Genomic DNA, 27,665 nt, shown 5'->3' with positions numbered 1-27,665 from the left:
GCATCAGGGCCCACCGGCCAGGCTGGCCCCTCCAACAAGCCGTGTGGAAGCACTCCAGGCCCTAAGGTGCTGCAAGTCTTCAATCTGGCATCCTCTTTGGCATTCAATCTCTTAGCCACCCCCACTATCTCGTGGTTCAGAAGATCATTACCCAACAGTTATGGGACAGGAATGGAGTCTTTCACTGCTACACAGTGCTTGGTCATTTCACCTAGCCAACTGAACTCAACTATTGCCAAGGGGCTAGTATTCTGGCCGTCAAAGCCATGGACCATACAATCAGGTCCAGTAATATACTGTCCTGAGTGCACCCACTGCTGTCTGACTGCAGTGAGGCTAGCCGTGATGTCTATGTCCACAGGAGTTTTGTGTCCATTGATATGCACATGTTCTAAGAACAGTTGAGTATTATTGGGAACTGGGATCTCTTCTGTTGACCCGGTATTGTTCCCACTCATTGTAACCAATCCAAATTCAGCCACTCCTTGGCCTAGTGGGAAGTCCACTTTTAGGAGGCCCACCCTAATTATAGCCTCCTCCATGAGTTTAACATTCACTATGGTACACCCATCCACCCACTAACATCGTACTCTCTCAACTGACCTGGACTACGGTCCCCGAGGGCGTTCAACCAACCAGCGCTTTGAGGTCATGCCATTGATATATAAAGCACTATATAAATGCCAAATAACATAATAACATAACATAGCTTGCTTGGGTAAGCCCTTACAAGCAGAATCCCCTTTCCTGTGACTCACCTGCTTACATATGAACTAACCTTTAGGCTGTGAGAATGTGGGTGTCCCAGTGTTAGGGGTTCTGTGCTCTGCTTTTCAGAGTGCACGGCTGAACTAGAGTTGTGGGATTTCCCGTCATGTTGTTGGGGACTTTTAGAGGTATTATGTGGTATTTGTGGTGAGATTGTTGGGGTATTTCATGGTATAGTGGTGAGCCCTAAATACAGAACTGCCTTATATTTTTTATACTGGGATCATAAATAGTAAGCCAAGATGGGACAGAGGGCTCCCTAAATCACAGTGTCATTATCTTGTGGTATTTTATCTACAATACCATGCTATTCTCTTATGGTGATATCTCAGAATAAACTTATAAGGGTACCTAAAAACAGTTATCCATGAAGCCAGACCCTTAGGATGTGAGCCCATTCACAGTGACCCATTTGGTTTTTATTTGACCACATGCGATAGAATGAAATACTGCCTGTGGTAAAATAGGCGTACCACTTGTTTTGCATCAGTCTTTATACCAACACAAGGAACCAGTGCCCATAATAAGAAGACTGAGGCTAAATTGTTTCTTTCTTCAATGTTTTATAAGAAATTAGACTTATGCAAAAATACAAGACAAGCCGTACAATGCACAGTGTTTTCACATGGTATTTCCTGTGATTAAAATTGAAGATGAAATATCCACAAGTACAATTCATTTGAAGTTGCTTCTCCCGCTGTAAAAAGCTTTTCTCATAAGAGGTTTCAGATACTCTCCTGTCAGTGCAACTCTGTCCATGTTAGTGTGGTGTGATGGAAAATGACAATACCAGCTGTTATGCAATGCCAAATTGAAACCCCTCTTTTCGCTGCATGTGCTTTGTGCATTCACAATACTGACATAAACTAGATTCAGTCCATAATCTCACACATGAGTCCCACACTCTTGTTCACAAATGGAATCAAATTATTGGAGTTGTACCTTCTTCATTGTGCTCGTCCTATTTTAGCTCTTATTTTCTATTGACACACAAGAAATGTTTTCTTTATAGATAAACACAGTCAGTTTTTAATTGTATAAAGATGTTTTTCACTGCCAGTTCGGAGCCACAGCCAACATGTGTTTCGACCACTGATCCCTGTCAAGGCTCTCAAATAGCACAAGTCAACTTTGTTACCAGACACCACCTGCTCAGCTATTTCAATGACAAGTGTATGAACTTTTCAAATGTCTGCCCACTTTTCTTTCTGAGTTCTCCGAAGCCCTTGAGCTACTGTTCCGGGATCTTACAGAACTTCTGGAGACAGGCTGCCTTCCTGCTCTCGTAAACGGGCCTTTCCTCAGGAGTTTACTGAAGAATTGCTTCAGTCCCCAGAGTTGGTAATCGACTCATCAGGGCAGCACCCTACAATACCCCTTCCACCTCCTGCACCTGAAAAGCCAGCTCTAGTGCTTCAAACAAATAAAAAATATCCTTCCTCACTTCATAAGCCTGCACTAATTCTTTGGGGATGTGTCGCTGGTGCATATCCAGGGCACCTTGGTTTTAGTAACTACTGCTGCTTTCGCTAGAGGTGGATCTGTTGGGCTCTTTCTTCTCTTCGATTGTCAGCTTGCGCAGCTCTGTGGCGATCCTGTTACGTTCTATGGTGACCTTGTTCCACTATTTATGTTCCTCCAGTGCTAGTTTTCTATACTCCAACAGTAGCTTTCCAGTTGCTACATTGTTAACAACCGGAACAATTACTGGGCCACTTACAGGCTGTGCGGAGGCCTGGGATCTGTGGGATGCCACACTAGCCCCTCACCTCCCAGACACTTTGGAGTCTTGAGAAACCACACTTGCCCCCCAGAGGGCTGGTTGGCAAGAAAAACTACTCATTCTGTCTTCCTCGTCATCTTCCACTACCCCTTCTGGAAGCTCTCCTTCATTTGGGTACAGGGGGCCTAGCCCATACCCTGGGATCTCCTCCCCAGCTGCACTTGCTTCTACCCAAGCTTGGAGGCTAGTTGGCAACTCAGGTTTATTATCCCTGTTGCAGTGGGGAAGACCCCTCTCTTGACATAGGATGAGCAGTACCTCCTTGCCCATGCCTTTCACAGTCTCTATCCCAAGATCCATGATTATTTTCAAATACCTAGCAGTGTCTAAACGTTGCCTACTTTTAGCGCTGGGTGACTATGCTGTGTGCAAGTCTTCAACTACATCCGACCATCCAAAACCAATATGACAAATCCATTTTTGGGGCACCAGTGGTCCAGGGGATGAACATCGGTTTCTAAACCATCAGTCAGCCCCATACCTCTAGTACACCAGAAGGGATCCAAACAGATTGGAATAGCAAGCAAATTATAAACCTCCTTGTCCAATTTTGGTAATATGGACTAAACAGCAGGCTTATTTCCAAAACGTTGTTGATTGCAGGTTAGTTGCAACACAGCGAAAATACATTTATTACCCAATGTTAAAAGTGACTGTCCAGTCAAGGTTGCACCAAAAATATCTACTTTCTTTATATCACAACAGACAGTTCTAACAACACTATGAAATACAACCCACCCTGTAAAGGAATGCAGAGGACAGACAGTTTCAAAGAAGCAAAAGGAATGTACTCTGGATACTGACAGGAGGGTAGGCGGTATGGTTAATACCCACAACAGTGTAAGGTGTCATGGCTTCAGCACAACATGAGCAATGTGTCTTAATATGTATCTAGGGGCTTCAGGGAAGTACCAGAGAGACAGAATCACAATGCTCCTTGTGCTGTAGGTGTTCTTGGTGTCAACAGGATTGAGTCAGCTTCAGGGCGCTTGTGACAGAGTTCTAGATGTGAGTCAGCTACGGGCATCAGGTGGCAAAATGGTGTGGGGTTTAATCAAAAGCCCCAAACCAACCGCACCGAAGGCCCACTGGGGAAATGACCTGCCAGCATTCAGAAAACTGCATGCTGAAAATTGTCCTATTTAGGCAGTCTATGTGGTTGTCTTTCTGCAGTTAAAATCCAGAGAAAGCTAAAACAAAAATATAATCCAAGTGCAGATTGGAAAAGCACATCACATTGTTGGCTAAGACATAATTGCAGCATGTTAACTGACACTGTCACCCATGAAAAAGGTGGTGTATTGTGACAATTAAAAGTGTATATTATTAATGACTGAAAGAAACAGCCCTGCACTTTCAGCGCAAAAACAAAGTGAATCCTGATCTGTAAAACTCAAGGTATGTTAAAGAATAAAGGCTGATGTTAGAAAATGAAATATGTGAGTTCCCTTCAGCCAAGGACAATCGTGGGTCTTTGGGCAGTATTCGCAAATGGCTTCCCCCACTGCGAGCCTGGTTCGTGCATCCCCACTGTTTACAACTGCAATAAAATGTGGCCTGTTTGGAGGGTGTGGAAAACCAGGTTTCTCCAAACCTTCTGTCTATGAATAAAGTTCTGTGCAGGCCAAATATCCTAGCCAGTCCATGACTGGAATGTGGGGAGGGGGATCTCTGTGTTGTCAAGGCCTCCCAAGTGTTTACGACTTGCAGCCACCAACTTCTAACAACAAAGAGGCTACGGCATTTTTGTTACTTTGGTCACAAGCTGGCCCAGAGTGCCAAATGGCCTGGAGACAGGAGAGCTAAAATTTACATAACATGAAGATGTCCTATTGATTTAAAAGGATTATTATAACTATGCATTTTTGTCAGTAACCGTAATTCATACCACTTTCATTTTTGTGTCATGTTTTAGATAATTCAAAAGCAATTTTGTTGAAATAAAATTCATCCATCTGCGATTTAGGGAATTGCAATGGCCAGAAAAAAAGGTGTTCCTGGCTGCTCTGAACATGTTCTGAATTAAGGAGTTGGCGAACTGGTGGAGAGTAAAATTAGGTATGTGGAGAGTAAATTGCATGTTCCTAACAATTATGCTTTTTGTAAAAACAGCAGAACATGTTCAAACGTCAGTGCAAAATGGTGCAGGCCTAGCTATCATTCTATTTAACTCATGATTAGCTGAATTGGAAAAAATAATAAATATATATATATATTATGGCAGTTACTATTAAATCCCAATGCTTTGCCACATATATACTTTTTGGGTAAAGTTGCTATAAGAAAAAAAAGGGAATTTCAAAGAGTAATTGCCATATGTCTTCTCTAGACTCCATAACCAATCCTTAGAGAGAGGCTGTAGTTGGGGGTAGGGAGAATAGTAACTTTCCAATACTGGTTGTGAGAATTCTTGGAGGGCAGTGCCCAATATTGAAATTGTGATGGTGTCATCACTGGTATATAAAGTGGATGCACTATGAGATAAGGGAAGAGCACTGAAAATGACCATCTGACCGCCACAAGGAAACCCCAAAGGAGATTGCTGAGATTGCAACTGGATGGAGCGGTCTATTGCTGAGTATGCCTAAAACGCTGACTGGGCCCTATGGTGAAGAGCTGGGGACCATGTTTAAGAGTGGAGTAACCAGACCCATGCCCTGTCCTCCAAGTGGTTCCGGAAATACAGCTGGCTTTCCTTAACTTTAAAGAAAGGTTTTATATGTAAGTAGAATTGAGCCGTTTGAAACCAAAGGATGGGGGATTCTGCGTACCTTAAATATTGTCCCTTTATAGTGGGTGTGGGGCAAAACGGTGTAGATCTTTAGCCTATTTAACTAACACATTGATTCAATTAATTCCCCTTGGCAGAACACCACAGGGTGATTTTTTTTAAAAATCTAAATTAACAAGGCTCATTACCAGTGTGTGCTAAAAACTACAGACTGTAATTTAATTGGGTAATCCTATGGATGCAGCTTCCCCATCACAGGATTTTAAGTGGAGAGGGCACTGAAATTCAAAATTCTCAAATCATCCCATTTTTTTTGTCCAGCTTCCCCAACACAGGCCTTTAAGTGGATGGGGTCTGAAATCCAACATTCTGAAATCATCCCATTTTTTTCTGTCTAGCTTCATCCACCCAGGCCTTTACGTGTAGGGGATTTTGAAATCCAAAATTCTTAAATCATCCCAATTTTTCTGTCTGACTTCCTCAACCAGACCAAAGTGGGGGGGTGGGTCTGAAAAACAAACTGCTAAATCACCATGTGTTTATTTTAAAGTAAAAGGTGTGGGTGAAATCATAATTGCCATATGCATTTGTATCAATCTGTAAACCAAACTGCTAGCCTTTTAAGCGTGCAGGAAAATCAAAATTGCACAGCATTGCAAATTTAATTGATTTTGTTCACTGACCAGTTTGATTATTTCTTGAAGTGAAATCTGCGGAAAGTAAAGAATTGTGATTTGTGTTTATCCCAAAAAACTTGTGTGATTTATTTGTTTAACAAGATGTTTAATTGTGAGCCACAAAGAAGGTGACATGTTTTGTTTTAGTGTGATCTCCATTATTTATCATTCTAATGAATGCAAATGTATTTTCTGTACTCCACCCTGGTTCTTGGTTCATTGGTAGCTCAGGGGGAAGGATCCAAGGGGTATGAGATGAATTGGAGATAGGGCTGAATAAAGAACTGACATTAAACAGTTTGTTGGGTGACACCTTTATTTGGGAGGAAAGGAACTCCCTGTGTTGAGCATGGCCTCTCAATAAACCGTACAAAGGTTGGGCGAGTGAAGCTGGATGAGCGGCTGTAGGCTGGCCTAAACAGTGGCTATGGGTCAGGAATTGCTGCCTCAGTGCTGTTCGGCAGATCTGAAGCACTGCTCGAGACATCTCCATCTGTGTCTTGACAACAGTCAGCATTGCAGTTGGTTGCAAATCCAGGAAATCGGCTGGCTCAAAAATGTCCTTCAAAGGCTGACATCAGTAGATACTTGTCGAAGCACTTCTCCTAGCTTCTTCAATGGGCTCTTGCCATCCTTTAATTAGCATTTCCAAAAACTTAGGAGTGTGTTGCTGTCAGCTGCCTTGTCTTTGATTGTAGGTTCAGAGACATTCTGGCACTTCCTATCCAAGAAGCTTGCTGCAGAGCCTAGCAGGGTACACTGTTTGCTGCCTGGGTGATGGTTTTGGAGTGGCAGGAGGGTCCCCTGAGTTCTTTATCTCCCTCTATATGCTGGGAGATGTTTAGGGGAGGGATACTGCTTCCCTCTTTGGAAATCCCGGCCTTCCTGCACTTGCTGAATATGTAAGGCAGACTATACCTTCAATCAGGGTCCAAGGTTGAGTTCTTCTTTGTTAGTTCAAGTGAATTCTTCAGATGATATGCCAAATGAGCACCTCAGCATGAGGTCATTACTCGAGTGCATTGAAACAAGAAAGGTAAAGGGTTGAAAACCCATCTTCCTGTCTGCTGTTGATCAAAGAGTCTCTCTGGTTAATGGATCTCTCTGTGGTTCCTGATTAAAGTGGTAGGTCTACCTTAAAGCTGTGCTGAGACCAGACTCTGACTCCTGCAAACCACATTCTTGTACCTTCTGAATGTTGTCCCAGTACCGGGTTGGCCTACTGTGTCATGACCTGCAGAACGTGCCCCTTTTGGACTTCCTGGTCCTTTTATCAATGGGGCTTACACTCCCTGGTTCTCCCAACATGGCCGTCCAGGCTGAAGCACCTTCCTCGCTCTACACGTTGGACGTAGCTTGTTCTACTAATAGACCAAGCCCCCTACGGCTCCGGGCGTCTCTATGCTATTGCGAAGTAGCAACCAGACGTGTGCTTCGTAGCTCGCGGTATTGTTTCCCTGATTCTGTCCCTACTAACTCCATTCCTAGTCCTGGGCTACGCCCCTCGTTAATTTCAGCGATGCTCTCCTAGATGACTATGATGGGTTCATACAGGCCCTTAAAACCATGTTTGATCGCCCAGAGCAGGTCTATAGTGCCCAGGAACGCCTGTTAGACTTTCAGCAGGGATCCCAGGATATGCTCACCTTTGTAACGCAATTCAAACAATTATCCAAGGAAGCTGATTAGTCCCCTGAAGCGAGTTTTACCCTTTTCAGGAGAGGACTGAATGAGGAGATTAAGGATGAGTTGGTCAGAGTTGCACGCCCAAACTCATTCCAGGCACTAATGGACCTTGCCATGCAAATAGACTTTTGAATCCAGGAAAGGATGGCAGAGAAGAAGAAATCCAGAGGAAATCCTCCAAAAGTGTCCTTTGAGAGTACCACCAAGATGGACACAAACCCAGGCTCCGTCACTGAACCAGAACCCATGCAGATAGGAGCCTTCCGTGGACCTATATCCCCGCAAGAAAGGATGAGAAGGATTCATACGGGGTTGTGTATGTATTGTGCCTCAGATAAACACTTTGTTAGGGAGTGTCCTCTAGCTCCTCCTCGGCGTTCGGGAAACACCAGCTCCCGATCCTAGATGGAGCAGAGCTTCGGGTGAGAGATGTTTGCTCCACATCAATTCCATCCTTGAACTCTCCTGGACAAAATAATTTGGTGATACTGCAGGCCTTGCTATCGCACTCCAAGAATAAGACCTATTCCATTTTGGCCTTGGTAGACTGCAGAGCTATGGGAATTTTCATTGATCAAGATTGGGTTGTTAGTCATCATATTCCATACGAGACACAAAGCACCATGCAGCCGGTGGAAGCAATCGACGGAAGACCCCTCACTTCAGGCCCCATAAGCTTGCAGACTAAAGAGATCCAGCTTTCAATAATCCATCACCAAGAGCGGATTAGATTCGACATCATTAAGTCAGCTCATTACCCCATGGTATTGGATATGCCCTGCTTACAGAAGCACAATCCGTACATCAATTGGACAGCAGGATCACTATTCCTAGGCTCAGAGTTTTGTATGTCTCACTGTCTATTCCTGGATCCCTCCTTGACACACCCTAAAGAACCACCAAGAGACCAGCAAACACCACTCATGGTTTCCAATATCATACAAGTCCTTGATGCCTATCAGGGATATGCTGATGTATTTTCAACTGCCATAGTTCAGGCCTTACCCCCTCACAGACCTGAAGACTGCGCCATAGATACAGATCCCTCAGCAGTAATTCCCTTCGGCAGAATGTTCATCCTTTCCGAACCTGAGAAAAAGGCCCTCAGAGAATACCTGGATACCAACCTTGAAAATGGCACCATAAGACCTTCTGAATCTCCAGCGGGTGCTTCGTTGTTCTTTGTTCCCAAGAAGGACACCAAGGAACTCAGACCTTGCCTCGACTATCGTGGCTTAAATCAATGCACACTCAAAGACCGGTACCCATTGCCCTTGATCTCAGATATCCTGGAAGCTGTGAGAGGCGCCGTAATATTCACGAAGTTGGATCACTGGGGTGCCTACCATTGATCCGTGTCCGGGAAGGAGACGAATGGAAAACAGCCTTTAGAACACCCTTTGGTCACTATGAATATCTAGTCATGCCCTTTGGACTAGCTAATGCCCCGCAGATTTTCAATGTTTCATGAATAGGGTGTTCTCTGTTATTCCTCTTCGTCATTGTCTATCTGGATGACATATTGATCTTTTCCAAGGACCTTCTAAAGCATGAAGAACATGTAAAGGCTGTATGACAACGACTCCATGAACACAAACTTTTAGCCAAACCCAAAAAATGCTTTTTTCACGTTACTTCTGTTCACTACCTAGGATTCATTCTTAGCCCAGAAGGAATTGGTAAGGACCCTTCAAAGGTAAAGACCATACTGGCATGGCCTGCTCCCACGTCCGTGAAACAAGTTCAATCCTTCCTGGGGCTTGCCAATTTCTACCGGAAGTTCATATCCACCTTTTCCGAGATCGTTCAGCCGATCATTGCTCTCTTGAAGAAAGACACCCCCTTTATCTGGTCTACACCGCAAGATAAGGCATTCCAACGTTTAAAGGCAGAGTTCACGCAAGCCCCCATCTTAGCCCAACCCTACATAAATCGACCATTCCTAGTGGAAACGGATGCCTCTAACTACGCCATAGGAGCAGTGTTGAAGCAGGAATTTGAGGATAAACTGGAACACCCCATTGCTTACCTTTCACAAACCCTGACTCCCAGTGAGACACACTACTCCGTCCTGGAAAAGGAACTGTTAGCCATCCGCCAAGCCATCACTGAATGACGACATCTACTTCTGGGTGATAGACATCCAGTTCAGGTCCGCACGGACCATCGGAATCTTCAAATTCTACAGTCATTGGATTGTAGGAACAGTCGTCAGGCGCGTTGGTCCTACTTCTTTGCCCAGTACCAGTTCCACATCACTCATGTTCCCGGATCACAAAACCTGATTGCTGATGCCTTATCACGACGTCCTGACTATGTAACTACTGAAGATAGGGCCTACCCTAAGATGTTTCCCCACATGACCTTTGTAGCTCAAGCAGTCAATCTCCTGGAAGAAATTCGAGTGCAAACCCAATCCTCTGATCTGTGGAAGGATATTGGAATCTAAGAGTCAATGGAAACTAGGAGTCAAGGAAGGATATTTATTCAAAGACAATGCACTGGTCATTCCTACACAGAAATTACAACAAAGAATAATAAACCTCTGTCATGATACCCTTCACTCCGGACATCGTGGCATAACCAACACCCTCTGCCTCATGCAAAGACAGTTTTGGTGGTCTGGAATGAAGACCGACATACAGCAGTACATCCAAGCTTGCGCTATCTGTAGTAAAAATAAACATGACAACAAGAGTCCGGCGGGTCTTCTACTGCAACCTACACTGCCAACAAGGCCATGGGAATTCATTGCTACAGACTTCATTGTGGAATTACCACCTTCCCGAGGACACAGGGCCATCATGGTTACCATTGACTTGTTCACTCATATGGCTAATTTTACACCCCTGTGTAAGCTACCATCCTTGTCCGAACTTGCTGGAATCTTTCTGGAAGACATATTCCGTCTACATGGACTTCCTTCCAAGATCATATCTGATCAAGGACCTCAATACGTCTCACAATTCTGGAAACATCTCTGTCGCATTTTAGGAATCCAATGCGCCCTCTCATCAGGATATCATCCCCAAACCAACGGGGCCACAGAACGTGCTAATCAGACCGTGGAACAGTATCTTCGATGTTTCGCCACCAAGGTTCAGGATGACTGGTCGCTCTTGATTCCCGTGGCTGAATTTGCCTACAAAAATTCCGATCATTCAGCACTTAAGACCAGTCCCTTTTATTGTAATCAAGGATTCCATCCATCAGTTCTACCCTCTGCTCTCCCTCATCCCACACCGGTACCTACTGTCGACTCCTGGATCTAAACCCTCATCAACGTACACCAGGAGGCCAAAGAAAACTTAGAGAAGGCCGGAAAACAGACTAAGAGGTATGCGGATTCCAAAACAAGACCAGGGCCTTCTTATGCAATTGGTGATCAAGTCTGGTTGTCCTCGAAATTACTACCCCGACATCTACGGCCAAACAAATTGGCCCCTCTGTACTATGGTCCATTTCCCATCAAGGAAATTATAAATCCAGTCTCATACCGGATCAAACTACCAGACTTCTGGAAGAAAATTCACCCAGTTTTTCACACATCCTTATTAAAACCCTACATCCAATCCTCCCAGAAAACCTGTAGACCCCCTCCTCTGCTGGTCGACAACCAACTGGAATATGAAGTATCCCGAATATGCGACTCCAGGTATAAACGGGGTCAGCTTCAGTACCTGGTTGAATGGAAGGGATATCCTCCTAGTGAAAGAACCTGGGAACCACTTTCTAATCTCAAGTACCCTCGACTGCTCAGAAAATGTCACCTCATACATGCGGGCAAACCTGGAGGAATGGGTCTTCGGAGGAGGCATGCTGTCATGACCTACAGAATGTGCCCCTTTTGGACTTCCTGGTCCTTGTCTCAACGGGGCTTACACTCCCTGGTACTCCCAACATGGCCGTCCAGCCTGAAGACCCTTCCTCGCTCTACACGTTGGACGTAGCGTGTTCGACTAATAGACCACGCCTCCCGTGGCTCTGCGCGTCTCAATGCTATTGCGAAGTAGCGACCAGACGTGTGCTCCGTAGCTCGTGGTATTGTTTCCCTGATTCTGTCCCTACTAACTCCATTCCTAGTCCCTCTCCTTTCTTTCTTACTTCCTGGACTCGTGTGCTGTGTAGTGCACTTTCTTAATTTCCCGGATTCCTGGATCATTGCTTCCCGGAACTTTGAACGCACGCTGGAGTCGGAAGAGACTCGTGCAGCCTTATTCAAGGCCTGATCCGTCCACAAGAAGGCATCGACCAAGACATCCAGCAAAGATCGTACTCAGGTGAGAAGGGGGGAACTCCTTGACATACTGTAAACACACAATCCTAGATATGACAGCTCACTGTCATTGATACTGAGGGTGGGAGCTGGCTTCAGGTTGACACAGTTACAAATGAAAGTTTGTTGGGTTTCCTGTTTCCTTTGTGAACCTCTGCAGCCAGGACGATGTATGGGCCTGTTTGAAGTACCCACTAACGGTTATGTTAATTGCTGCCACCAGTTGCAGGGCCCAACAAAAGAGTTGGGCGAACCCATGGAGCCTTTGTTAGTTAATCAGGCTGGCCATGGAGATGCCATGGTGTAATCCTAGATGCTACCAGAGTACACAGGTCTATGTGTTTGTCTTAGTGTGAGCATAGGAAAATGTGTGTGGATTAGCACCACACTTTTTCCTGAGGTTGGTCTACCATCATTCTATTTAATTAAACATTTCAAAAAGCCTAGGTGAGCGCACACCCACCATGCGGATGGTTTAATTCCTCACAGGCCCCGAGTACAGGTGTTAGCTGACTGCTGATATAATATTAGTTATTGAGATCCATCTAGAAAAGCTTTAGTTTTTTTTCAAATTCCTTCTGAAAATTTGATTTAAAGTGCATAGGGGCCGACTGGACATTGATCAGTTTGGGAATTCTTCTGCTGGGACAGCCCCATCAAAGGCACTAGGGCTGCTGTTGTGAAAACAAAATCAAAATATCGAGGCTGAGTACCCCAAAAGGAAATACACCGAACACGGGTTACAAAGGAACATACAAAGTACTTTATTAGGCCATTTTAGTTTGGTGCCGGCACACGTCTTAGCGAGCTTGTTCTTAATGATACCGTTGTGTCTTTCTACTAGTCCGTCGCTGTGAGCATGTCTGGCCGAATGGAACCGTTTGTCAATTCGTAATGCCGTACATATCTGCAAAATTACAGCAGCGACAAAATGGGGACCATTGTCCGACCAGATAACTCTTGGTAGCCCGAACCGCGGGAAGAATTCACTTAACATGATTTTTGCAGTAGTCATGGCTGTAGCATCTTTCACAGGGAAAGCCTCAACCCATGTACTAAAAGTGCAGATAACCACCAGCACATATTTTTTATTATCACATTGTTCCATTTCAATAAACTCAAAGTGGATCACTTCGAAGGGGACATAGGGTGGACCAAAACTTCTCCTTGGAGTTACTGTCCCCTTTCCCACATTGTGTTGTAAGCACATCATGCAATCCTGGACGTAGCGATGGGCAATTTTCAAAATGTTGTCATTTACCCAAACTTTCTCTTACATTTTTGTCATCTTCTGGGCACATACATGCGTAGGACCATGGGCCATGATGACCATCATCATTACATGCGTGTCAGTGAGTAGCCATTTCCCTTCTACAATATCCACCCAACACCAGTCATCGTCAAGTTTCCCCAAGCCTTCAGCCCACCTTTTGGATTCTTCCTATGTGGCATCAGATTGGATATCCCGTACAGACCCAACACCCTCATCCATTGCATAAGCATTTACAGTCTCCCTTGAAACATACATCTCCGTAAGGGGATCGGTAGCAGTTTGTCTAGCTATTTGATCAGCGAAAGTATTCCCTTTCCCTATATCACCTGAAACCTTTCGATGTGCTGCACATTTCATAACTGCTAACTGAGTAGGGAGAGCAAGCGCTGAGAGTAGTTGTACTATTAGGGAGCCATGTTGGATTTTGGTGCCATGTGAAGTTAGGAACCCTCTCTCTGACCAAAGTCTCCCAAAGTTGTGAACCACCCCAAAGGCATACTGACTATCAGTATATATATTTACTGCAAGCCCTTCGGAAAGTTCACAAGCTTGGGTCAATGCTATAATCTCTGCAGCCTGCACAGAATTATGCATGATTCTCTTAGTTTCCACAACCGTGCTTAATGTAGTGATTGCATAAGCAGCTGTGGATGTACCATCCGGAAGTTTGAAGCAGGAGCCATCACAAAACAATTCTCCTTGCGGATTATCCAAAGGGGTGTCTTTCAAATCAATTCTACCCTTTGTCTCTTGTTCGGTAGTATACAACAATCGTGTGACTCTTTATCGCCGCAAGTAGTATCTTGCGGGAAAGATAAGAGTTCAGCCAGATTAAGAACACAACACCTCTTAATTTGAATGTGAGGAGCAAACAAGATCAATTCATATCTTGTCAACCGTGCAGAAGTGAGGTGTTGCGTTTGAGTTCGGTTTAGTAGAACCTCTACAGAGTGAGGCACCATCAGGGTTAGATCATGGCCTAGGACCATTGCCTCACTCTGTTTTACAGATGCAGCAGCAGCAGCGACAGCTCGCAAACATCTTGGCAAAGCGCATGCTACAGGATCAAGGGCGGATGAAAAGTAACCGCACGGCCTATTCTTCCCTCCATGTTCCTGCATTAATACAGCCAAAGCACATCCATCACATTCATGCACAAACAACACAAAGGCCTTTTCATAGTTTGGTGTGCCCAAAACTGGCGCAGAGAATAATGCAGTCTTAAGCAAGTCAAACGATTGCTGGTGTTCCGCGTTCCATGGCAATGGTGAAGAGATGCCCTTCTTTGTCAAAGCCAACATCGGTTTGATCACTAGTGAAAAATTTGGGATCCACAACCTACAGTAAGAAGCCATACATATCAAGGCTCTAACTTCCTTTCGTGTATTTTGAACAGACATGCCAGAAATGTGTTTTATTCTTTCAGGTGTCAATCTTCTTCCCTCCTTTGACAGGAGATAGCCTAAATAGGTGACCTCCTGGCAACAATATTGACATTTTTTGAGCAAAGCTTTGTGACCATGCTTAGCTAGATGGATAAGCAATAACACAGTGCCCTCCTTACAGGGTCTCTCAGAGTCAGCAGCTAAAAGCAAGTCATCAACGTACTGAAGCAATGTACAGGTAGAGGGCAATTCAAGGGTATCAAGTTGTTCTTTCAAAGCCCCACTATAAATGCTAGGACTCTCTGTGTGCCCTTGAGGTGCACGAGTAAAAGTGAAGGAGCGTCCCCCTAAGGTGAACGCAAACAAGTATCTACTATCCTTGTGTATAGGAATACTAAAGAAAGCATTCTTTAGATCCACCACACTAAAGTAAGTAGCTGTAGCTTTAATCAGGGTTAGGATTGTCGTTAAATCAGGCACAATTGGAAATTGTGAAGCCACAACTTTATTAATAGCACGTAAATCAATTATGAAACGGAATGGAATTGCATTATCACGTTTCTTGTACACGGGTAAAATCGGACTATTGCACAAACTTCCTGAAATTTCTTCAATCACCCCGCGATGCACAAAATCGGAAACGATGTATTTCAAAGCTTGCTCGCCCTCAACTGAAATCTTATACTGGGGAATGCGTGGCAGCTCAATTCCATGTTTCAAAACTATCTTAACAGTTTCAATCTGTAAAACACTGACATCATTGTCGTCAACAGCCCACAAGCTCTCTGGTACATTAATGAATCATGGCGGCAAAGGTCTAGTCAAGAATTGCGAGACAGAAAATTGCTGTGGTGAAATCGTCAAGCGCACTCCATCAGAAGAACAATAAATCACTGCATTTAATTATTTTAACAGATTCAACCCCAGCAAGTTCTCTCCACAATTCGAAGTCAACAGAAATGGACAGTGGTCCGTAAAGGGACCCAAAGAAAAAGGTATCAGCGAAGAAACCGGACAAACAACTGGTGTGCCAGAAAACCCTACAGAAACATTGGTTTGCCCTGACAGTGGAATGTTTGGAATCCGTGAATGATCAATGGAACACTTCTGTGCTCCAGTGTCTATCAAAAACTGATGTTTCCTATTTCCCACCATCATTTCAACGTAGGAGCCTTTCTGATTGACGGGAATAGGTGTAGGTTCCAAACCCTGCTTCGGGCAATCCTAACGAAACAGAATGTCATCAAAAGGAAGCTCTTCAGATAAATATGCAGCGGAAGGATGATCAAATATGTTCCTGGTGTCCACACTCGAAATCTGGTTATCCTGCGAGAAAGGTTGCTGAGGATCCTGTGTAAACTGACCTCTACCAGGGCCCCTTACGCCCGGACGACCTCTGGATTGTCTACCCATATTTCCGAATGTGTTATTTGACCTTTGTTGAAGGACGGGGCATTGTGCTCGACAATGACCCTCTTGACGACAATAGGCGCACAAGTTAATGTTCACAGGACCCAATGGCACATTCCCTTGTGGGACATACTGACCTCTAATTTGAGAACTACCCCCTCTGGGGCCTCTAACAATTTGCTGCAATAGCACTTTAGTTTTCAGATCACCTTTTCGTTCTTCAACTCTATCTTTTTCATTATTGACACGGTTCTCGTAGTACTGAGCCATGTGCAGTACTTCTGATTGGGACTTCACCTGCCAAGCGCTCTCAGAAGACATAATTTGTGACTCGATGTCAGTCAGCAATCCACGCACAAATTTGTCCACAAATAACCTTTTCCCAGACTCTGTGCCCAGGTCTTGTCCACTGAAATCCGAGAATACCTGTTCGAACCGATTAAAGAACTTGGTAACACCCTCAGACTTTCCTTGGAGACAGGCCGTAAGTTTGTCCCATATAATTCTTTTCTCCGGAATTATGGTTTTCAATTTAGCAATGATTCTATCAGGCAAAATTAATATCACCTGAGGCGGTCTTTCACCAGCTGGCCTTTCTCCATCAAGTCTAGTTATATTTACCCATGTATCTCCCAACCCTGGTATGTCGTCCATAGTTCTAACTTGCTTCCACAAATTTACGGGTAGGAGTACAGGGAATAACAAATCAATATTGCCTAAGGGGAATACTGAGCATTGCAAGACGGACTCTATTTCTTTATAGAATCCTGTCGGATTTTTCCTAATATCAGGAATAGATTGTCTAATAGTATTCACTTCCTGTCTTGAGAACGGGATGTGAAAAAACTGTGATACATAATGTGCAGGAATGTTCACAGCGACTATATTTCGTGCAACATCAGCCGCAATTCTCAACCTTCGGGACAAATGTCGGAGGAACCTTTCTCATAGGCAACTGAGAAGTAGGTGACTCCGAACGCTTATTAAGCAACAGAGCTAAATCGAGCGCTAAAGCAGTCGAAGAAGTGTCAAGTGAAAAATCTCTCTTGTAAATGCTCAATAACTCTGTGGGACAACTAATCTTTCTTTTTACACAATCATCCTGTAGGTACTGTATCATTACCTGTATCACTTTCCTCTGCATTTCTGGCGTACACTGACTATATGTGTCATATACTTCAACTGGAGTTATCGACATATCCAAAATCCATTTAAGCGCTTCCTTCGTACAAACTCGTGCTTCCTCAGATATCGATTTACGACAAGGAAGGAACCATTTCTGTACATGCATACTTTCCTCCTCGTCATCCTCATTCTGCAACTCTTCTAACTCCTTTCTATACCCAAATAACCTCTCGACATGCTCATTTACTTTCTCCACAGTGTCTCTAGAAAATGCTAAAGTATTTAGATCCCTTAACCCTTGCTGGAGATCTGTATTATTTAACTTTCCCCACATTACACATAACTGAATCCCTAAACCTTCAATAAAAACATTTTTCTCAGGAAAATTATCCATATTACAAAGTGTGGCAAAAACATTAGCTTGATCATCCTTCTCCATACAATACTTAGCCCATGCAATTAACTCACGTTTCTTCTCCGGTGGTACAGTATTGCGATTGACAACCTTTGACCCTGCACCTCGATCGATTACAAGTGGCTCAGGACCACTTGGAAGAGAGGGAGCAGGCAAATTCAATGGAGGTACTGTAACTGGTGCGAGAAGAAGAGGTGGAGGAGCTGGAGGAAGGGGAACATTAGGAGGGGCAGGAACAATGGGAACAACAGCAGGTAGAGCAGGAATAACAGGAGGAAGAGGCAAAGCAGCAGGAAGAGGAACATACGGAGGTGGCGCAGCGGCACCAGGCCTTCGTTCATTTAGCAATTTATCTATAAATTCATCGGAAGCATGGAGGTCTTTGGAAGGATATATTTTTTGAATTCCAAGTGAGAAAGCCCTATCCATATTCCTATTCGATTCAGAATGTTTATCTTGGTCATACAATAATACTTTTTCGGCATTCGTTGTATGACGGCGCGCATGCTTTTCTCTACTTTTAAGGTGGTGCAATGCTTCTTTTTTCCAATTCTGCAAAACATCAAATGCTGCAGGTCTAGCCTTTTTCTTTAATAGAATTGACTCTAAATACTCAATACGAGGGATTTCAAAACTACCATTGATTGGCTACTGAAGTTCGGAGGCATGTCTGGTTTTTCTGTGCCAAGTGTCATTAAATACTATACTTCCAATGCCATGCTTACAGTACATAGTACATGCCGGCGACCCCTCCTGTGGTGCCGGATGGCTAAATTCCAAAGATTGTCTATCGCTGCGGAACAACGCCCTGAAGCAGGTAGACAATTTCCCAGGCATATCAAATTATTGGTGTTACCTGGTCAATAATTGTGTCAGCAGATACAATGCGCCAAATTCAAATTTTCAGGGTTGAATTAAGAGTCGGGTCACAACTCACCTGAACAAACCTAAGGAGGTCCGATCGGATTTCAAAGAATCTTAACTAACTAATTTTACCTTGTGTATGGTGGTTTCGGCAAATCTGCCCACCTCGATAAGTGGACCCTCGTCAAGGTGCCGTCTTGGACCACAAGCTAATCGTCCAGGGATGGGGTTGTGCAGCACTGCTGAGGTGTCGCGTCTCGTTCAGTGGGCCCCCTTTTTGGTCACACCGTCCGATCCCAGTCCGATAGCCTGTGTCAACCTTCAACAATCCGGCATCAATCTTGAGGCTCCCTATTCGGGCGCCAACGGTGAAAACAAAATCAAAATATCGAGGCTGAGTACCCCAAAGGAAATACACCGAACACGGGTTACAAAGGAACATACAAAGTACTTCATTTTATACTGAATCCAGTTACAAAAACAGAGCAAAATCAGATAGCTATCGGCCCTCTGTACAACACAACGAACTCCAGCGTGGTTCAGTGTGTTCAGTGAGAGACACTGTACATTAGAATGCATTGGCTTTTTATACATTTTGTGAGCACGATGTCCAGCCCCACTTCGGGTTAATATTCCACTAAATACATCACCGATCTAGGGTTCATGCCAAGTCTCGAACAACCCCATATAACTGGTTTGCTTTTAATACATGTATCAACAAGCCTATACAGCAACTGTGTATTCTCGGATTTTCCATGTTAGTCTTCTTAAACATTAATACAATGTGGTTAAACAAGTGTTCTATGTTCAGTATTTGAATACATTGTTTTTATAGTATACTCGTGGATTAGTTTCTTTACACGAGTAATCCCTTACACACAAGTCAACGAAGGACATGGTCTCAGTTAACGGCATCAACAAGTGGCCTGCAGGCAAGTTACATATTAGCTATGTACAGAGGTCAAGACGGCCATGTTGTATTTTGGAATGACATCGTCCACCATTTTAACTCACAGGGTGACTTTTACAAAGCAAATCCTAAAATGGCGGCTTGACCTAAATTGGCGGCTTACATTGATTTTAAGGTCAGGACCTTGCAACACGGATTCTTTCGCAAACGACTTTCGAGCAGCTTGGCGCAGGCAAATATACATAATTTTATTGCGATAGGAGGCACAATATAATTTCTCTTTTGACACTGTGGTATTGGTTTAGAGCCGCCTCCCTGTGTTTATGCACTACCCTCCCTCTTAACTCTCAAGCCACCCTCTATGTCAACAAAGACAAGGCCATTAAAAAGCTCACATTGGCATAACATTGGCAGATTGGCATAACTAAGAGGTCTTGTAAGACTCTACAGAGTACCTCCTTCATGAGGTTTTTGGGGTAAACGCTGCTAATTTGCATCTACAAGTGTCATGATCTCATGAAGGACCCGCAGCTCCCTCCATAAGGTGTATGTTGTTCACAGGCCCAGCTTACTCTGCAGAGCACGTGTTTGAATCTTGGCCATGCCAAATCACTTTGTTTCTGTTGTTGAGGAAATATGTCCTGTGAATATGCAGGACATTGAGAAAAGTGCAGCAAGAACATCATTGCATGTACTCTTGACACCGCAATGCTAGCAGTGGGGGTAGAAGTCTTCTCATTGTGTAGCAGTACTTATATAGAGCTGGGCGAGTCAGGCAGGGCTCAGACCTTCCTGGGTCACAGCTGGGGCTCTGGCCTGATCCCCCTTTCAGGTTAGTGCCTGCTCACAGCAGGGGTCGGCCACGAGTCCCACGGGGCGTTCACACCACTCCGGTACGATATAAATAAAGTTGAAGAGAAATAATTGCTCCTGCCATAGAGGCAGTGGCCGGACAGGAAGTCAGGCAGCCGGGACAAGAAGTCAGGTGGCCCCATAGTTGCCAATCCATTTTAGCCTCTTTTTCCCCTAGCGTCTGTTCTTGCCCCAGCCCCCTTTTACCCCTGTTCTCCCACCTTTTTTCCCCAGCCCCCTTTTGCCCCTGTTCTTGCCCCTTGAAGTCCCATTGTTGCCCCATTCTGCTTTAACCCCCTTTTGCCCCTGATATTGCCCCATTTAGCCCGTTTTTCCCTTTTGTAGCTCCCAGCCCCTTGAGATGATTGTGTTACCCCCAGTCGAGTTTAGCCCCTTTTCTTGCCCCCTTTCTCACCCAAGTACGTTTTGTTGACACACATTTCTTTAGCCCCTTTTCTAACAACAGCCCCTTTCCTGCCCCTGGCACAAGTCCCACCCCTGCAGCCATTTCCAAGCCTTGGCTAGTGCTGGGCCCTAAGATCCAGGCCCACAGGCTCAGCCGTAGCCAAAAATGGCTTGGCTCTCCCGGGTCTAGTGCTTATGTGCACCAAAGTGCCGCGATGCCTCCGGGCTGCCAGGCGCTTTACAAATGTAAATTAAAAAAAAAAAGTGTGCACAATGCTGCTCGCGCAGAGGAATGGCTGAAGGCTGTTGGCATGGGCGTTATTGCCGGTCCGTTATTGCCAGTGCTGCGGGTGTGGCCTCCCAGTGAGTGGACCAGTTTGCCCTTCGGACATTTGGAATGTGTAGCACTCTGTTGTGCTTGCTCATATTGTGTCGGCTGTGGTGGGTGGCATGTTTTTCCCGTAGTGACGATGCGGTGCGAGATGTGCGCCCCATAACTAGTTGCGCCCCTTCTTGGCGCGCAGAGAGCCGCTGATGCGCTGCCTCGGCTCTTGGCCTCTGCTCCTCTCTTCGGGTCCCGCGGATGCGGGAATCCCGAGCGTGTGCGGATCAGCGGCGTCCTTCCGACTTTCGCTGTTCTTTTGCAGTTGGAAACGCATCTCGGAGAGGCAGAGATGGGCCGTCATCTCGCCTCTTCGCGAGAGACTGGGCCCTATCAGGCGCCGCGCGCCACCGCAGTCGCACTGCACCCCGGCCTTGCTCCCCCGTGCGTGTGCATTTACTAGCACGCAACCTACGCGGCCGTGCCATTGTCCATTCGCACCTTGAGGCGAAGGAGATTTAGGAACATAGGCTCTCCCAGCACCACACATCCATTAAGAAATCAGACGCATGAACATCTCAGCCGCCTAGTTGGGCAGCCAGCCTCTAGGCACTGTATGTCTGGAACGTGGAGACAGAGTGATGTTCAGAAAAAGAGAAGTACGTGTGTGTGCCAGTACAAGAGTATGCAGAAGGCATCATTGTTTCTTTTTTGGTTGCCTCTCTCACCCTCCTGTCCCTTAAGGGGGAAAAACATCACACACACACACATCCTTGACCAACAGGTAGCTCAAAGAGTCAGAGGTCACTGCTGCTATTAAAAGGTTGGAATCGTGGCCGTGCCAAAGCAGTGGAGGTCAATTCACCGTTAACATGGGTAATAACAATCCTTGCCGTGTGCAACGCTACGAAGCAGCGCTAGCAAGCGCTAGACTATTACAGACATATATGTGTCCTTCCCCACAGGAGCAGGCGCTTGCATTTCTCCACTGATGCGACAGCGAAGAGTCTGCCTTGTTCCCGCATCTCTCCCTTGCATGCACGTGTCCTGTAGTATGTGCAAAGCCTCACTTTCGGAGGCAGTTGCCGCGGATCTCTTCTGTGGAGAGTGCGAGAGGCAGCACGTGGGGAGGGGGAGGAGCCCGGCTGAGGGAATACAGAAGTCTCCTTTCATTGCCGGGGACAGGCGAGAAGTAAGAGGAGCGGGCAGGCGCTAGGGCTCAGGGGAACCATCCGCTTCTCGGTCCCTGCGCTCCTCACCTCGGCGAGCACGGCCGGTGATCCTCTGCTCTCCCATACCCGCTCGGCTCGAGCTCCTGCTCTTTGGGCACAGTGAACAACGGCGTCCTGCTCTGGGTCCCCCCTTCGGCACAAGCTCCGCTGTCCTCGCTGATCCTGCCGGTGCCTCTCTCCTCCTCAGCCAGTGCAAGCTCCTTATGTGAGGAGGGCAGTCGGCTGTGGTTGGATCTCTGGTCCGGGGTCCCTCCCCCCACACAGTGGCAGCTCTCTCCTCCTGTCCTGGGTGTGCTCCTCTCCTAAAGCCGGCATCCTTCCTCTCGCAGACATCTCCCCTCTTCTGAGGACGGCACGCTGGCCCGAGTCCCTTCCCCTGCCGCGTGCGAGGTGCGCATGGAGTTATCCTCTTCTCTACGCAACTCTTCCCGCGTCTGTCAGCGCGGGCACCTCGTCTGAGGCGCGGGGGCGGGCGGCGCCAGTCCAGGACCCCGCTCTCTCCTCGGACTTCGCGTGCACTCCACACAGCTGCTTCTCACGGATTTTCCTGTGGTCCCCTCTCCGGTCATCGTTTTTTGGAGGACCGTCGTCTCCAGGCTGGCACTGCTGTTTCTCTGCACGTCTCCGCCTTTCGCTCCTCAGCTGTGGAGCACACTTTGTGCTTGGATCCCACTCTGCTCCTCGTTTCTTGCAGTGGACTTCGAGCGCGGGTTGGAATATCTGGCTACCTCGCTGCCGGGGTCTCTGATGACAACGTTGGCCGGACACTTCAGAGGTTCGCGGACCAGGGGCTTCACGGGCGCCCTGGGGCAGGGGATGTGAACCCCGGACATGCCTGGGACGGGGAGCGTCGCCTTCCTCCTCTTGCAGCTGCTGCAGAGCGCTCTGGCGCAGGGCTTCGCAGGTGAGTGCAGCTGCGTGGCATCTGGCGCGTGTGGCACCCACTGCCAACCCAAGAAAGAACCCATCTTTAGTTATTGGTCTGAGGGGGATGGGGGATGTGGGGGGGTAATTGCTCTCCCTACGAGTTCGAAAAATAACTTTAAGGGACGAACATGGAGGGAGGTGTACGAACGCGGTTGGAGCGTTCCTGGAGTCTTAAGTATAGGCGGAACGGACTGGTGAAAGTGCAATAACATAGTTAATTTTACTTTGCCACTACCTTCAACCTGTACACAACTGCATTGTATATACCACCCTGCACATATCCAGTCCCCTTGAACTACTCTCATTTACCCCCCCCCCCCCAGACCCCTCCCGCCCTCCAGCCCCTCCACCCCTTCTCTCTCTACCCACCGACTACACAATTGCTTACTTCCAATTCATCTATGTACCGCACATGAACCCGGTTTCTTGTGTAATTGTTTCTGGGTTAATCCCCATGGTCCCTGAAGAACTACAATTATACATCCATATGAACACACATTCTACAGGCGTAATAACCAGCTCCTTGGCAGCCTGCACGAAGAACGAAATTCTATACAGAATCGCAAGCAGCGCCGCCAGCTGGAGTGCAGGCGCCCGTCCAGCACTTGCACTCCCCGGACAGCGCTCGGCTGTGCTTGCTTGCCTGGATCGGCGCCTTCCCCGCGCCCCTTCTTCACAGCGCCCCGTGTTGAGCCTCGCGGCGCTGTCTTCAGCACTCCACTCTCGTAAGGGGGCTGCAGCCGCCACTCGCCTCCCAGTCCCTAGTCTGCTGATCGCCCAGTCCCTCCCCGTGGCTTCCACTGCAGGCTCTTCCGGGAAGGCCGCTCCAACACTTCCACTGAGTTTGCGTATTTGATCTTGGTACGAGTGCCTGCCATTTCAATAGGATTTCTAGAGCGCATTGATTCCCCCTCCACCCGCTTCAAACGCTGTGGACACGGGGAATCGTGCCCCTGCCATGTCTTTTCCCTGACGGGTGCTGTGTCGATTGTTTGATGCCCGCATCCGTGCGCAAGGGAAGAGGCAGAGGGGCTGTGAGTGTTTACCCCCCTCCCTGCCCAGGGATGAACCCTCCTGTCTGCTTTTCACGGAATGGATGCCCAACTTTTAAAAAGTGCTTGACAAAATGAAAGGGGATCTCACAAATCTAGGGAGAACTCTGTTTAGGCACAACATAGGACGGGCGAGTGAATGAATGAATGCACGAGTGCATTGTTAACCTCACAGCACACTTCCGAGAACTGCTTCAAGAACTAAGAACGGACCTCGTTTGGAATATCAGGGTCTTTGAGGTAGAAACTCATGGTCCACCGTGAACTCACACGTTGAAAGGAACATGACCTGCGAGTCTGATGAGAACCGTGTATGTATCGATTTTAATCATTTGATATAGCGCTGTATAGAATGAAAGGAACAATAAAGCTCACTGTGGGGAATATGTCTTGTAGATGTGGGCGCTGACGCAGGCGCTGCAACAGGCGAGACGTGTCCATTCGGGGCTAGATTACAGACCCCTCCACCCCCATTTGATGGAGCTGGGTGGACGTCTACTCGTGAAAGTACCAGACAGCACGAGTGCTTGTGATTGTACATATCAAGATAACAATTGCGTCCAACATAGTCCCGGCGAGGTATTGGGATTTGAGCAGAATCACACGGGTTTTCCATAATCATGCAGCCGAGACTTGAAGCTGCGCTCCACTTTCAGTGCCAGAAACTCAGCAAATACGGACCATCTAGGAGAGGTTCCGCGATTTCTGATCCATGGACCATGCGTATGGGCAACGTTTATAGCGTAGCTCTGCTTGCGGAATCGCTTCGAGGCACTTATTGGCTGGAGTAGTCAGACCCTTGTGGGATGTGCTCGGCTCCACTGACCACCGCAATCCCTTTCATGGAGCCGGGTCTCGTTTGCACGCGCATACGTCGCTTCCTCTATGCAATGCATATTAGGGGAGATTTTTTATAGCACACAGTTGTCCCCCATCCGCTCTTACTAGACGCGAGGATTTCCTCCCTTGGAGCCGATTTTGGCCATCAAGGGTGCCCCGTGCTTGCCAGGGTACACCGCCCCCCGAATGCCGAGCATAGCGGCGGCGCACTTGTCAGACTCTGCCACTACTAATCCCCAGGGGGGCTGTGCCCTGGCAGCCGCTTTCCCGGCATAGTCTTAGTGACACGTAATGTTCTAAAGCTCGTATAGCGCGAGCGCCCCAGGCAGAGCGGGCTTCAGCCCTGATACGACGCCTGCGTGCAGAGGCTCTGGCCGGCCCTTTATTCTATCAACCGGCTCGCCCCGCTAGGTATGTCTGCACTGCCGAGTGGAGTTAGTGGGCGGAAGGTTAGGAGCCTCTCCAGGCGGGATAGGGGGCTGCTCCGGCCCAGCTGTGCTGTGGGTCCTAGCAGGGTAGTGTCCATTACAAGAGTGCATGGGAGCAAGCGGGGATGGGGGGAGACACGAACAAAGGGCCTCATTCCGATCCTGCTGGTATCCTGGTGGTAGAGCTGCCAGGATACCTGCAAATGGGGATACCGTTTCCGGCACCCGGTCCAGCCGCATTGCCGCCGAAGTACGGGTGCCGGCGGAGAGATGTTGATCCCTATTCATGGAGTCCCTTAGCACCTCATGAGAGTATTTGGCGTTGTTCCGCCACTGGCCGGTATCCACGGATACCGGCACTTTTTTACTGGACCACCTGACTTGGAATGAGCCCCAAAGTCCTGCTACTTGTCTGCCGAAATTCGATTTAGAAAATTAATGCTAAACTGACACACAATCGATCCTGCCCCCGCTCACCCCTCAGTACACTCTCCCTGCAACATTCGGACAAGAGTGCGATATGGAGCTGTGTGCTCCTGCTCTGCATCTGGCTCCGCTCTTTATTGGGCCTGCAGTGCAGTCAACCACCTGGAGTGGGACAGAGAGTTCGCTCCTGCTATGCCACCCATTGTGCATGGAGGTTGCAGAACAGAAGCATACGGCCACACTGCTGTCCGTGTTCTGCGCCAGACCGCTCTTGCTACAGGCAAGCAGGTCAAGCAGGAGCACACAGCAACACTGCTGTCCCAGACAGGATGCCCAGAAGAAAAGACATGCCACAGTAAGAAACGGCTAGACTGGCTACCCCCAAAAGCCAGTCTAGCCAAATAATAACACATCCCATACATGCCAACCTCCAAATGTGCATATGGATTGCACCAACTGAAGTGATTTCACAGAAACGGACATTGCAAGGATCTATTATTAGTCTTGGATACTTGGAGGCACCATGGAAGTGACTTTAGAATAAGCTGCCATGAGTAAGCCAAGTGGGAAATAACTTTGTGGTGCAAAATACCTAAATGCCAATATTAACATAAGCTATGAAGTGAATCACTTACAAAGCGGTGCATAAGACACAGTGCGATTAAATGATTTTCCCAGGATCACACACTTTGGCTAAATGGTAAAACTGGGATGTGGACAACTCAAGTAACTGAACACATCTTCACAGGTTTAGTTGATATACATATTTATTAAGGTTTTTCTTTTCATTTTATGTACGTAAATAATACTTTATTTGTAGCAATGCCTTGGAAGCAAACCACATTGCATAATAAACTGGCGTATCATAATAAACTAACGTTACACTATATGCATTGCCGTAGAATATGTTGAGCAATACGAGTATGGCTTCAGTGTTATTCTCCCCATCCTGCATTCAAAGTTACAATAGCATCATGCAGATTAATGTGACACCCCCTGGCCCCCCAGTCACATTTCTTAAGGGACAAAAGTCCCTGCTAATAGACCAACCTCCCTCCCATCAGTGCCTACTAGGTCCCATTGTAATGCTCTTTTGACACAGAGCAACGTGTCAGTTCCCTGGGAGAGCCACTCTGCTGTCTGGAGCTCTAAGGGGGAATGGTGCCTTGCTACCAGGACAATGAGGGGGCTGGGCAGGAACACCATGCTGCTGCTCGGCACACTCATTGTCCTGTTCTGGCTCTTAAAAGAGCCTGTGGGGGGTGGGGGGGAAGTTGCTGCCTGTTCGCTCCATACGCCACTGGTTCCTGGAAGGAGATCCTCAGATTATACTGGCCTATTTGTGCCGCGTCTGGTATCACACTAGTGCTCAGAAGCTTTTATGTTTTCCGGCAGTGGTGCAGTATTTTTGCTCTGCACAGACACTGCTAGAGTGTATGTCCAGTCCCGGGTCTTGTGAGTGAGGGTATAGTGCTTTCTCGAGACTGATACGAAGTATGCCTTGGAATAAAGACTTCTTCTAACCAGACGCGGTGGGGGCTGCAACCCTATTCAGCCACTGCTGGAGTGCATGTCCTGGCAGCGGGTCTGCGCTGGTGCCAGCCACTGCAGCCATCTGTTTCCTATAAGTGGGTCTAGGGCACTGCTGGATTATCTGTACCCTGGCATAGGGGCACCAATGATGCCCATACACTGTCGCAAGGTGGGCCCTGTCAGTGTGGTTTCAGCGGTTCCTTTGTGTTTTTCCAAGGTTGGTTGTAGTGATGTGGAGACAGTACTGGGGGCGCGCATTAGCAGTGACTCCTTAACATTGTTGCAGTGTATGTCATACCAGGGCTGGGTATCGAGGTCACCAACAGGGCAGATGTGCCTTATAGA

General features: G+C 46.9%; 1 protein-coding gene across 19 annotated transcripts in view; it reads left to right on the top strand.

Moving 5' to 3' along the window:
* The first annotated feature begins 21,879 nt into the window (after positions 1 to 21,879).
* Positions 21,880 to 27,665, top strand: part of PTPRT (protein tyrosine phosphatase receptor type T) — a 2,174,878-nt gene continuing 2,169,092 nt past the window's right edge. For 10 of the 19 annotated variants that reach the window (XM_069652364.1, XM_069652360.1, XM_069652362.1 and 7 more), the window contains exon 1: positions 21,881 to 23,018. In XM_069652364.1, the coding sequence (XP_069508465.1) occupies positions 22,946 to 23,018 (73 nt within the window). In that variant the 5' untranslated portion in view covers positions 21,881 to 22,945. Of the gene's footprint in view, positions 23,019 to 27,665 lie in introns of all 19 variants that reach the window. The other 9 variants (XM_069652361.1, XM_069652358.1, XM_069652357.1 and 6 more) reach the window with 3 other exon arrangements.

The sequence above is a fragment of the Ambystoma mexicanum genome, chromosome 3p (assembly GCF_040938575.1).
Source record: "Ambystoma mexicanum isolate Mex_15411 chromosome 3p, UKY_AmexF1_1, whole genome shotgun sequence".
Classification (NCBI taxonomy): domain Eukaryota; kingdom Metazoa; phylum Chordata; class Amphibia; order Caudata; family Ambystomatidae; genus Ambystoma; species Ambystoma mexicanum.
Note: the sequence above shows the minus strand (reverse complement) of the source record. Positions and strands in the feature narration are given on the sequence as shown.